A 13,787-nucleotide genomic window follows, 5' to 3' on the forward strand; every position below is an offset into this window, starting at 1 on the left:
CTATACAATATAATATTTAAAATTCAATTTTGAGATGTTGACATAAATGACACCAGAAATACGAGATGATTAGATAAACCAATAAAGCAGATGAAATTCTACACCGGCGACTATTATCACTAAAAAGTACTAGTGTGCTAATAAAAACATTAAATTATTGTACATAATATTAGTGTGCTAATAAAGACAATAAATTATCGTAAATATTACCTGTTCCAATTTTGATACTCTGTTCTATTAGATCTAGGTCTGTGGTCAGTCTTTTTATAAGCGTGAAGGCGTTGATGGGGTTCCCCAAATAGTTGGGAATGTCATCCATCGCCTTTTCGTGCTCCCTTTTGTAAATATTTAGGTGCCTAAAAATAATATTAGCGAATTATTCATTGGCAAATGTCGTAAAGAGGTTAAGGAACGTTTCCTGAGTATTTTGATATACAGTGTGAGTCACGTTAAAGTGTACATATGAAAATAAATGAAACTAGACCTATTTTTATCGACAAAAAAGAGGTCAAAAAATTTTTGAGATTTTTTTTTAATTTTTATAGAATTTTTTTTCTTTCAATTACTTATTATAAAGAAAACGTAATAACTTTTAAACTAAGCGGTATATCCTGATAAAATAAAAACAGTAATAATGCTAAATAGCAGGCAATACTAAAAAAAATACATAAAATACTCAGAAAAGGCCAACAAATAATAAAAAATGATACTTTTTGAAAAAAATCTGCTTTTAAATTCGTGTTTTTTTGGTTATTTGATAAATTTCTCCAAAAAATGCCCCTATAACCGGTGGTTTTTACTACTTTGTATTTTTCTCTATCGTATTACCTTCGTAAAACCAAAAATCGCATGTCTCTATCCCTATCACAACGTTTGCAATGTTCGTTTGAACTAAGCCTCTCCGGGCGCGCCATTCAACGCTTCGTCAACAATGAAACTGAAAATGGCTCTAGATTTCTAATTTTGATAAAGACTAGTTAGATTTCAAATAAAAACAAAAGATTTCGAAGTAAAATAAGCATTTAAGTTAAAATTAAAATTGTCTCTACCTGTAGCGGAGAATAATGTTGTGGCAGGCCTTTGTTCAAACGATCATAGCAAATGTTGTGATAGGGATAGAGACATGCGATTTTTGGTTTTACAAAGATAATACGATAGAGAACAATACAAAGTAATAAAAACCACCGGTTATAGGGGCATTTTTTGGAGAAATTTATCAAATAACCAAAAAAAACACGAATTTTTAAGCAGATTTTTTTCAAAAAGTATAATTTTTTATTATTTTTTGGCCTTTTTTGTGTATTTTATGTATTTTTTTAGTATCGCCTGTTATTTAGCATTATTACTGTTTTTATTTTATTAGGATATACCGCTTAGTTTAAAAGTTATTACGTTTTCTTTACAATAAGTAATTGAAAGAAAAAAAAATCTATAAAAAATAAAAATAAAATCTCAAAAAATTTTTGACCTCTTTTTTGTCGATAAAAATAGGTCTAGTTTTATCTATTTTCATATGTACACTTTAACGTGACTCACACTGTATTATAAAATCTTGTCAGTACTACCTGTGGTACTACTGGCACTGCTCATTTATATTAGACCAATACCCTGAGCACTAATACATCGTATTCAATTTTGGTGGCGCTGTTTCGTTTTCATAAAAAAAAAACAAATACTATCCCACAACGAAAACAAAATTTATTCGTGCTTCGGGTGCAGTAGAGTAGTAGTGAAGAAATAATCAAGGCGTTTTAAAACATACTCACTTCTTTAAAGTAATCAGTCGTTCTTCTTCTTTGGCGATGTAGTCATCTAGATCGTCTATTATCCTCTTGTGAGTCGCCAACAAGGGTTCTACCTCTGATATGGCCGTAAAGAGTTCTGCTTTGGTCCATGTTAGGACGTTTAGAACCATTATACAGCACAGTAAACACGGAAAGTTCATTTGGAGAGCCATTTCCATGCCTTTCTCTGAAACAGAAGAATACAGTTAGACAAGGAACATTTATGCTTGTATGTAAAGGGTGTACCAAGAAGTTACTATGAACTAAAGATTCGATAAAGATGCATATAAAATTAGTGGAGTGGAAATCAAAACTTTAACGTTGAAATTACTTTGTCCATTACCTAGACTACACAGTAGACATCGAGCTCTCTAGGGAAAGTCACTATTTATTTAGATGTTCTCCTGTTATAACAATGATTATCAATATAATATCAATAGACATTGGTTAAGATTTTCAGTTCGATAAAGACACAAACATTTACTATTTTGTATCTACGTGAGAAGCAGAGAAGCGACGTGTGTTAGCTATCAGGGGCAATGTTTTTTGCCAAGCCAAATTTTATGACGCATAAGAAGCATGTTCCCCAGAACAACTTCGTTTTCTTGTACATCCTGTGTGTAAAATGAGAATTTTGTGATGTTATCAAAGTTTAACAACTGCATGAGATGTGTCCGTCCGGGCATTGACTGTTTACGGTATTTTGGGCAGTTTACAGCAACCGTTTATTTGTGAGAACGGACGCACCGATATTATTTGTGCATAAGTTTCATTGTTCGGCTGTAACAATACCTAACTGGATAGGTGCTTTGTTACCATTTATCCGTTAAGCTGAATCAGTTCCTAACTTCCTAGGCTAGCACCTAGTGTGATGGGCGAAGCAGACAAAGTCATCTATGGTTTACGTCATGAACTATGCATTTACAGTGAAACTTGGTTAAGTGGGACCTGGATAAGTGAGAAACCTCCATAACTGGAACTCATGCTGAGGTCCCAACACTTTGGCACTGAATTACCCTGTTAGGGGGCGTCCATAAATTACGTGAGGCTTTTAGGGGGGGGAGGGGGTCAACCAAAACCTCACTAAATCTCACGTGGGGGAGAGGGGGGGTCTCGGAAAATATCACTTAATTTTTTCCGCAAGAAATAGAGTAAAATTGCCAGAAAACTGGGTTATTGAAGTAAAAATAATGTTTTTTATGATGATAATGACAATTTATTCCAAACCGTCTAATCAAATTAAACTAAAAATGCCTCCATCTGCATTTGTGAACACTAAAGATGCAGAATAAATGTCGAAATTAAGAAAATTCGAAATTAAAAAAAACGTCATCGGCATCGCTGTTGCGTAAAAAATTGGCCAAGTGCGTGTCGTGCCACGCGCAGTGTAGGGTTCCGTAGTTGTCTGTCGTTACCACAATATATTTCAGAAGCAAGCAATTACTTCATCTAAAGCAGTGGTGCTTAACCGGTGGTCCGCGGACCACTGGTGGTCCCTGGAGGCATTCCAAGTGGTCCACGAAGACATCGTAATAAACAAGTGACGTGACGTGATGAGTCGAGTCAACACAACACAAACGGCGCACACTGGGCGAGAAATCGAACTCTCATAGGATTTTGAAAAAAAAAGTGGTCCCTGACAAGACAGAAATTTACCAACCACTGATATTTTCTTCTGAGGAATTTTTACTGGTTAAGAAATTGTATAATACATGAGTCAAATGACTATTACTCTTAAACTAAGTAATGTATCTTAACCGTTATAGTTTTCCTTGAAAAAATTCATCCCCACTTTACATGCAGGGGAGCTACCCTAGAATTTTTTTTTTTCAAAATGTTATTTTACCGTTTTGTCGGCGTGATTAATATACATACCTTCACAAAATTACAGCTCCCCAGTGCCAATAGTTTCCAATCAAAACCTCGGACAGCCAGACAGACATATCGAAACTATAAGGGTTCCTTGTCAGGACTACGGAACCCTAAAAAATGACATTACATACGTATAAAAATAATATCGTCAGTGGAAAGGAAAAAGGACTAAAGCGCCATTTTGGCCAAAATGAGTTATATACATTGTTGGATAGGATTTTTTTTTCTGCGTCGATCTATCTAGGTTTCAACTCAATCCGATGACTTTTTTGGCGCTTTAGCACTCTGAAAATTTTAAGTATTTCTAAAATCACCGCCCTCGTCGCTGCTAAAACGACGTGTTTTCAGTGTTTTTGCAACAAGTGTCGCGTAAGGGTTTTTTTGCTGGCAAAATATTTTTGCTTTCACAACATTAAGTATTTTTTTGTTATTTAAGAACTCGAATGACTTGTTACTTTAGCAATTCGAGCTTTTTGAGTTTTATAGTTCGTTGGTATATTAGTAGTTATTCATGGTTGTAGTTCAAAATGATTTGGCGTGTAAGCAAAAGTAAGTGAACAAGATTCGATTAATTTTGGCGCTTTAGCAAAAAGTAGCCTTTTTTTAATAAGCTTTAAAGTATTTTAGCGAAAATGAGAGCATTAATCAAAGCAAAAACTATAGTAGTTAAGTATTATTAACAAAGACATCTCAAACACACTTGTGACTATAAGCACACACTACGCACTCGGGTCACTCACAAGTGCCTGCAAAGATGCAAGAATGTTGCAACTATCCAAATAAATAATTTGCTCCCTGGGCACACATTTATGCCGGTGGATTCAATGCACTCAGTCATTGAAAAAAAGTGTTCGTTCGTTTCAGCCCGAACGATATCCACTGCTGGATCCCCCAAGGCCAGGCCTCCCCCAAGGATTTTCACAAAGACCGGGCCCGCGCTCGCATCCAGGTACCTCCTGCAACCACCACCTCCAGATCGTCGGTCCACCTAGTGGGAGGCCTGCCCACACCACGTCTTCCGGCTCGTGGTTGCTACTCTTTTTCCAGAAATTTTCTACCCCTGCAGCCATCAGCTCTGCAAGCTATGTGCCCCGCCCACTGCCACTAGATTTTAGCGATTCTGCGGGCTATGTTAGTCACTTTGGTTCCCCTGCGGATCTCCTCATTTCTGATTCGATCACGCAGGGAAACTCCGAGCATAGCACGCTCCATCGCTCTTTGGGCGACCTTGAGCCTTCTTAAGAGGCCTATATAAGCGACCACGTCTCAGATCCACAAGCCAAGAAAAAAGGGTAACAAACACTATTGTATGGGCGCCGCGCCGTCTAATTGGCCTGCCTGCAGTATAAATGCTGCTCTATCAAGAAAAGTTCCCAAACTAATGGCAAGATAAGTCTTTCCCTGGCTTCTTGAGGATGAAGTGAGCCGTCTTGCATTGTTTGGGGAAATACGCTATAGATAGGCATTTGTTTGCAATTTCCATGAATATCTCCCTTTCGCTACGAATAGCTCTGGTACATAAATATCGGCGGGAAATCATCCGGCCCCGGGGCTTTCTTTAGATTTTGCACGTTAAGCACGGCCTCCACTCCTGCCTCGGTAAAAAGGGGATCGTTTGCTGTTTGCTCTTCTAAAGTTTCGCTCTCTATCAGTTGTCGGAGACGCGTGTGGTGTAGTTTATCTATTGTCACGGAATCATCTGGATCAGCCGATTATTCTGGGCACTCTGCCCAGTCTTGCCGTTAAAACCATTCAGGAGCATGTCCTCTTGTCTCTGGAGCTTTCCCGATGACTCCATAGATTCCATCCCACATGTTTTCTCTCTCGTGTGTCGAGCAGAACTCATTCCAACTCTTTGTTTGCGCCTCGCTGGTCTTCTGTGCGTATTCTTGTTGCCGCACTTTCACCTAGACAGAGAGAATAGGTTATGGCGTTGTGGTCTGAAGTGACTAGCGTTCTGTCCACTTTCTCTTTAATCCTACCCAGTAGTGGCTTACTGCACGCTGACACATCCACTTTGCTTGTGCGCAATCTGCCCTGTCGATATTTTTTGAAAGAAGAAACTGTAAGCTTCACCTAAGCTTTCGGAAACGCTGCCCCACCATTGGTTCTAGGCGTTCACGTCTCCCCCTATAATGATGTTTTGGGTGTTTAGCTTTTTCATACCGCTTTGTGCGTTATATCTAAAGCTCAATTGGATTGTCTCCCTCATAATACACGGACACAATTCCTAGTTTTAGCCTGCCTGCCCCCAGTGTTACCGCGGCCTCCGTCTCCGTGACCAGTTAGGGGTCGTGAATGACTCAATCGGTCACCGAAGACTGAGTGACTGGTTTCTGCCGATTGAGTGCTAAGGTTATGTCCTTGTCCTCGGCTGCTTGCAGCAGTTCGGCAGTGGCTTGCTTGGAGCGTCTCAGGTTAGCTCAGATGATGTTGAGCTTTCACAAATCAAATCAAATCTCCCAAAAGACCACGGACACGGTCTTTTAGGAGATTTGAACTCTGCATGTTTAGGGTGTTCTTAGCAGTATGCTGTTCTGGAAAGCGCTAAGTAAGTAGTCCTACTTTTGTTTTTCTGGGCATTCATCACTTTATCACTGAATGCCATGTAGTGGTGGATGTTGGATGTGTCAGTTCTCGCCCTCGCATTTTTTCCACGATTGTGGTGTGCCTTATTTTCAGGCTGGACAGTTTAGCCATGAGTAAGTTCCTCTGCAGTTCCTCTTCCTCTTTGCATAGGGCTTTTGTATGTCCAAAACAGAGGCATTTGGCGCATTTCACTAGTGGGGTCTTCTACCGGTCTTATCTCCAGACCTATGTGGACTGCCCCCGCCTCGAACAAGCGTTTGTAGAGAATGGGCGACACTTCCATCCATAGCATTGTAGAGTTTCTTATTTTGGGCCTTTAGATTGTCATCCTTTTCCACCTTTAGACCTTTGATTTTGAAGTCAAAAGTGGTTCTGACGGTCTTATTACATTGTCGCCGGTTATGCTCGAGTCCGTCGATGAGACTATCAGTGTGTGGTTTGGCTTTTTTGGTGGGATGGACATGGTGGTGGCCGCGTAAGTCACCACCTACCATGTCCATCCCACCAAAGGTTCCCACCAGTGGTTAGTGGTGGTCATTAAAATTGTTAAGTGTCCCTACGTTTGTTCACTATAATTCAAAATATAGTAATTACCTACCACTCCCGTACCCGGTTAGAAGTAATGACAATCAAATTATGCATGATGTTAGGATAAATTAAGCATTTTTTGTCATAAAACATAATACCTATTCAATCTATAAGCATTACTTTTGCTTAAAACGTTTAATGTAGTAAGAGTTTAGTAACATTTGCATATATTCGTTCGTAAGTAAGCAAATATTCATGTAAGCTCCATGGATAATATCGCTTTTACGCATTTTTTCGCTGGCGCATGCGACTATCTTATTTTGTAGTTTAGTAATTTATCTTCGACTTACTTATTAAGCTGTATCTCACTAAGTATTTTTTCTCTTTTATCAAAAAGGTTGTTCAAACTATTTAGCACTTATTGGTTGCTGGATATTTGATTATAAATGGAGGTTAGCAGTTTTACCCTGACTAACATTTAATGAATTTTCATAACTCTTTGTCTAAAGCGACACCTATTTTACGATCTAAAAGAGCTACAAACCTGGTGTTTTCATTAAAATATAGGCAAAAAATCAAGAACATGATTGCATTTTAAAAGAACTGTTTAACATTAATATCAAAAGAGATACGAATTTTTTTCGTAAAAAAAAAACTTTGATCCTCATTTCCCACAAGTACGGTTTTGGCGCTTTAGTCCTTTTTCCTTTCCACTGACGATATGTATTCGAATTTAAAGTAACCAATAGTCAAATTTGACAGATGTCAAATGACAAGTGGTTAAATAACAGAAAAAAATGTTTTTATAACAATGTTTAACTTGACTTTTAGTACATTTTTTAACTATTAGTTTACATTTTATTAATATTTAACTATTAGTAGTAAAATGTGGCACGACACTGGGTTACTCATTTTTTCATATAAATCTAATAGACTCGAAGCATAGACATTGCAAAATAGGCATTTTATTAAATATCACGTGAGATTAGGGGGGTGGGGGAGGGGGTCAGGCAAAATCTCACCAAATCTCACCAAGGGGGGCGGGGGGGTTGAAAAATGGCCAAAATTGTCTCACGTAATTTATGGACGCCCCCTTAGTGGGACGAGGTAAGCCTCTATATCTGGGATTTGTTCTTTCGATTTATCATCATAGTTACCTCTATAACTGAGACAGCGAGTAAATTTTATATGCATAAACCTCTGTAACTAAGATAACATTGTTTGTTTACTCATTCTTATTCTACCCACAAATTCCACACGTAATTTCAATTCGCTTTACTATCATACAGATGTTTATTTGAAAAATGCCAAAACGAAAGATACAATTGTTATCATTACGTGAAAAACTGAAGTTAATATCCGTTTATGAATGTGGGAAGACACGCGAAGAAGTTTGTGCCGAATTTAATGATCGCACCTGTATAACTGAAATAACCTGTATTCTCACCTCTATTAATGGAACCCTCTGTAAATTAGACAGATATTTATTTACCTGTATATCTGAGACACTGGGTAAGTGGAATGCCTCTATAAGTGAAACGACATTGCAGGTCCCTTGATGTCTCACTTAACCAGGTTTCACTGTATTATTATTTTTGGGCCTTCATTTGCGCCAGCTCGACCAGGTTTGAGCTATTGTGGCGGCCCTTGTGTTTAGAGTTCACTGCTTAGTCCCGTTGAGTCTATAAATTTCCAGATTCTTTGGAGCGTGATATCTGCTATCTCATCCGGGTGCATGATGTGTCGCCCGAGATGGATACTTCTTTTGCTCATAAGCGGGCCGCATGAGCAGAGAACAAGCATGGCCGTTTCTTCTTCTGTATGGCAGAATCTGCACAGAGTTTCTTCGGTCATGTACATGTTTGATTTGTGTTTGTTTAGTTTGCAGTGGCCGGTTAGTACTTTAAGTCTAAACTATGCATTTACTTCTTAGCTTAAAGTTTACGATAATTTATAGATTAAACTAGGTAAAATTAAGCTTCACTTGAAGTAGGGCAATCTTTAGATCTAAAGCAGCGCGTAGCCTTTGCAAGTGACAGATTCAGGGGCATACCTACTTAATTGCTTCGTTCCTTTTTTTATTAGCCTAGTTAATAATAACATCGCATTGTAAAGCTGATTATGGTGATATTAGTCATCAACAGGAGTCATATGGGACTTTATTAACATAAGTAGAGAAGCAAAGCTACTGTGTTGTGTTTGTGACATTTGAAATCGGACAAGAAAATCTGAATAAAATAACCATAAAACGTGGAGGAAGATGGTCAGTGTTTGCGATATCCGAAAAGGGTCCGACGGACTTTGTGATACATTACAAGAACATTTACATTACATTTGGCATTCACAAAGATAAAGACAAGATTTTGAAAAAGCATTGGCTTTACGTGGGACTGACTCAGACCTAACAAGTTTTTAATCTTTAGGACTTTAATCGAGCTTCATTTTTTAGAAGCTTTGAAAAGGTAACAGTCCTTATAAAGCAGGTCTTGTTGTTTCAAAAATGTTTTAGGAGACTTTTCGAGCACTAATTCGATCCTATTCCTCAGATAACGTAGAAAAATACGAGCTACGAGTATACCAGCGGACTTAATTTTTATGAAGACACTTAGTAGGTGTTTCATTCATGAATGTTTCTACAAAGATAATGTGACTAATTTTTAGTTTTGATGATCAAAAAGAAAGAAGAAAGAAAGAAAGAAAAAATGTTTATTCAGTATCATCGACAATACACTTACAATACTTAACATTAATTAAAGAGAGAAATTACTGTAAAAATGAATGTTGTATTACATATTATTCCTATGCCATGGTGCTCTCAATTCGGGTCGTATGCTGTCCCAGAATGAGTCAGCAGATAATCGTGCTTGAACTTCAAATGTTCTAGTTATACTCGAAGACCCTATAAACGCTATTAGAAAGCATTGTTGCAACCATGTTAGGAGTTTTGGACCCTAGAAAACGAAAATCCGGACCGGTTTGACGTCCTAATAACTAAAGGGACTGTAGTATAAGTAGGCGAAAGCAAAGGACAGATAATAGTATACTTAGCAGGAGTGGGGCAAGACAACAAACATTCTGGCAGTGTTACAAACAAAAATCATTTTTACATCTTGGTATTTAGTAGTATGTATTGTATTGGAAATTGAGTCATCCATCCAAGGAAAAACAATGTGATTGACTAAACGGACAGACACATGTGACCTTATATTAAAAATAAATCAATAATAGTGTTCTATTATTGTTTACAACAACAATGGAAACCTCTCGCAAATTCGCGAAGTCGGTCGTGAATGTCGTGATCCATTTTGTAGAGCTGTTTAGAAGAACATAAGAGGACGAGACACAAGTCACGTACATACGACTCAGTTTAATATTAATTCCCGACAGTTCGCATTATCAATCTGGTGAAACGATAAACAAATGGACCGCTAGTTGCTGTGCCCCTTTTTTATTAACAAGTCTCCATTAAATTAAAACGACGACAAATTATTGTACAATGAACCAAAAGACTGGAGAAAAGCTTCAATGTAAAACTAAGTTGAGCTAAATATCGATACTAAGTTTAGATCTAGATACATTTAGTTTATTAGTTTACTTTTACTACTCACATGGGACGTTAGACGTCGATTTTCTGGCAGATATTAGTTATACCACTGCTGTTTCGTTAAATGGGGTGATCAGAGCTTTTTACAGCTTTGTTGTACACAGGATCATCACAGAAAACTAGGCGATTGAGTGACGTGTTAGACGAGAGCGCGCGCCAATCTGAATCAGTACATTCGCGGCGAGGCAACGCCGGCAAGTGAACGCAGGCGCTGACTGGGGCACCGCGGCGTGCCCGGTGCGGTGACCTTATCTCTCTCTACACTATGATAGATTGTTCGATGGTGTGGTTCAGTGGACGACATTCAATTAAATCGCATCTTGACTACTGAATCGTGCCTAATTTTAAGAGGATGCTGGCTGATACATCAATTTAGAAGTCAACTGAAATTGTGATTCAGATGCCTATTAAAAATGATAAATATAATGACACTATTTAACCTTTTAATGACTTTTTACTGGATAAATTTTAATGTGTAGGTACTTATTGTATTTGTGAAATTACAAATTCTACCAAAATGCAATGAAATTTAAACTTTTAGCTTTGAAACATGTTCTTAATTGAATTCTACAAGGCTTATTATATTTATCTAAATAAATAAAAATGCCTACTGTTAAAAAAACACAGTCAAGAGCAAGTAAGTGGTTAAAAGGTTCTAAAGACTCCAATATACTATCAACTACATTATGAAGACTGTCTGTCTGTGTGATGAGATTTATTAAATCTTTTAAAAGAAAAAATAAGTTGTCAAAAACTATTGCAGTGAATATCCATTAATGTGATGTGAACCAAGTTTTCTGCAAATACCTAATTAGAAAACTGGTCTTAATGGTTTCATTATACCAGTGCACAGCTAGTTGTGTCATGTGGGATTCTCCAACGGTTTCCTAGTCCTTAGAGCAGGCCTGAATTTAAACTTAATTTATACAAAGCCGACTACTTATTAAACTTTATGAAAAACAAAGGAAAGGATTTTTTAAAGAAGAACGGTCATCTGTGACCCAGGCCCGACAGAAACGAGACATACCTCAGTTTTTTTGTCATGTCTTAATTAGTTAAATTATATATTTTTTATATTCGAAATCTATGTATAACACCAAAATATTACCCTTTGTTTTTGTTCAGGCGTTATACAAAAACTAATACAAAATGCCTATTTATCACCAAAATTGGTAAATGTATGTACCTAAATGTCTATTACAGCTGCTATGGAAATTATGGAATGTATCTAGGTGACCTGGAGATACAGTCGGATTATACAGGGTAGAAACGAGAAGTTACAAAATCCAAAAATTCAATGTTACCAGCTTCCATAATCTGTAACCTATTATTGGTACCATTTGAAAGAGCTCGTGAAGCACTTTCAGAATCAGCAACTAGTTTTTCAATATCTTGTATAGTTTAGAAATAATCGAGTGAGATCACTTATCGTTTCATATGTATAACCACCCTGTATAATCCGGCTGTATCTCCAGTAGGCCTAAGATGCGCGCCGCGATAAGCGGTTATCACGCCATTTTATCGATTTTGCCCATACATTTTGACGTCGATAAAAGTTATCACGGCGCGCATCTTAGGCCTACAGGTCACCTAGATACATTCCATAGCAGCTGTAATAGACATTTAGGTACAGTCACGGAATGAAAAGGTTCGTCAGTTTTCAAATTGATTCCTTCAACGAATCGCGAGCACATATTACCTTTTGAAACTATGTTACAGAATAATCTCGAGTTAGAGAAAATAATCTTTAACTGTTCGTCAGTAAAGTTCAAAATTATTCAGATCAAAGTTGTTTGACGATTTATCTTGTCAAGAAGATTATTATGATTGATAAACTAAAACCTTCTTGTTGGTTCAACCTGCCATTATTATTTCTATTAAATAAAAAAAACTATTGTCAATTGGTCAATGTCATCATTGCATTGCACTGATGGGATAGAAAAATAAACAAGCAAAACCTTATTCTTTAGCAAACGTCATATTTATTTAAATGTTAGCAGCACTGTTTCTTGCACTGTTATGTTGGCAGACTTGGCAGGTTTGACTCTTACAGTACCTAGTGCAAGCGAAAACCGACACTAAGGTGACGAACCTTTTCATTCCGCGACTGTACATACATTTACCAATTTTGGTGATAAATAGGCATTTTGTATTAGTTTTTGTATAACGCCTGAACAAAAACAAAGGGTAATATTTTGGTGTTATACATAGATTTCGAATATAAAAAATATATAATTTAACTAATTAAGACATGACAAAAAAACTGAGGTATGTCTCGTTTCTGTCGGGTCTGGGTTTTTTTTGTATGGGGCGTGACCGTTCTTCTTTATTTAACTATTTAGTCAACCAGCAATAGACACTGAAAATATCTATTGAAAAAACTTAGTGTAAGTGTACAATTTTATAGACAAATGATTATTGATTAATTGGATGCATGGTAAAGTACGAAACCAGAATACTCCATACTATAAAAAAAAAATTTTTTACAAAATCTTGCAGATTGCAATTAAAACTTTTTTTTAAAAGTGAAGAGTTGTCAATCTAACCTGGCTTTAATAATTTTAAAATCACTGTTAAATGCATAGTATGAATATTTTTTTCATTCATTATAAGTAGTGTTCGACTTAACTAGCAATAATATTTTAGAACAGGTCAAGAAGACTACTATGTAAGATATATTATGTTTTTCACAATTATCACAGGCCATAATTATCTTCAAAATAATAAATAGGCAGTATGTAATGACTACTTTTAAATATTTAGGAAATGTATAAGCTAAAATTGATGAAAAATACAACATCAAACAAAAGTACCTAAATTGTTCCTACTACGTAAGGAATAAAATAAACATTTTCCATTCCACTAGCATGCTAGATCTAAGCTTTCAAAATTAAAGACATCCACATCACTTACCCGGTTATTATTTTCTCAAGTCATTAATAATTGTCACTTTGTAAGTATTTATTATTTACAATTATTACTAGAGAGCAGCGGAAAAATAAATTGTAGACACCACAAGAGCTTTTTTTGTTAAATCTACAGCAAAAGTTCGGAAAGCCACTTTTTCTGAACAACAATTATTATTTTGATTGACTGACATTAGTGACAGATATCACAGATGACAGGACAGACAATTCCAATGATGTAACAATACTATGGAGGAGCCCTAATGTAAATCAATGCTTTGTAACGAAAATTGATGTGAATTCGGTAACTCATACTTATTTAGTTAGAGCAATAGCAGCGCCAGCAGCGCGGCAAATGTGAAGACATGCATTCCGCTGTCACATAAAATGAAATTTTTCGGCAGCGCGTCTGTCGCGCGTTTGTCGCGCTGTTAAATCGCCTTAATGTGAAAGCGCTCATAATGTTTGAATACAAAACACAAATAACACGTCTTAAAGTTTATA

General features: G+C 36.7%; 1 protein-coding gene across 2 annotated transcripts in view; it reads right to left on the reverse strand.

The window, feature by feature from the left end:
* Positions 1–13,475, reverse strand: part of LOC135072609 (prolyl 4-hydroxylase subunit alpha-1-like) — a 29,002-nt gene extending 15,527 nt beyond the window's left edge. Inside the window, exons 1-3 of one of the 2 annotated variants that reach the window (XM_063966604.1) lie at positions 13,291–13,475; positions 1,767–1,971; positions 211–356 (exon numbers count right to left, since the gene is read on the reverse strand). In XM_063966604.1, coding sequence (XP_063822674.1) covers positions 211–356; positions 1,767–1,963 — 343 coding nt within the window. In that variant the 5' untranslated portion in view covers positions 1,964–1,971; positions 13,291–13,475. Of the gene's footprint in view, positions 1–210; positions 357–1,766; positions 1,972–10,381; positions 10,588–13,290 lie in introns of those variants that run through there. The other variant, XM_063966603.1, reaches the window with a different exon arrangement.
* Between the last annotated feature and the right edge of the window lie 312 nt (positions 13,476–13,787).

Source organism: Ostrinia nubilalis, chromosome 6, assembly GCF_963855985.1.
Source record: "Ostrinia nubilalis chromosome 6, ilOstNubi1.1, whole genome shotgun sequence".
In the NCBI taxonomy this organism is placed as follows: Eukaryota; Metazoa; Arthropoda; class Insecta; order Lepidoptera; family Crambidae; genus Ostrinia; species Ostrinia nubilalis.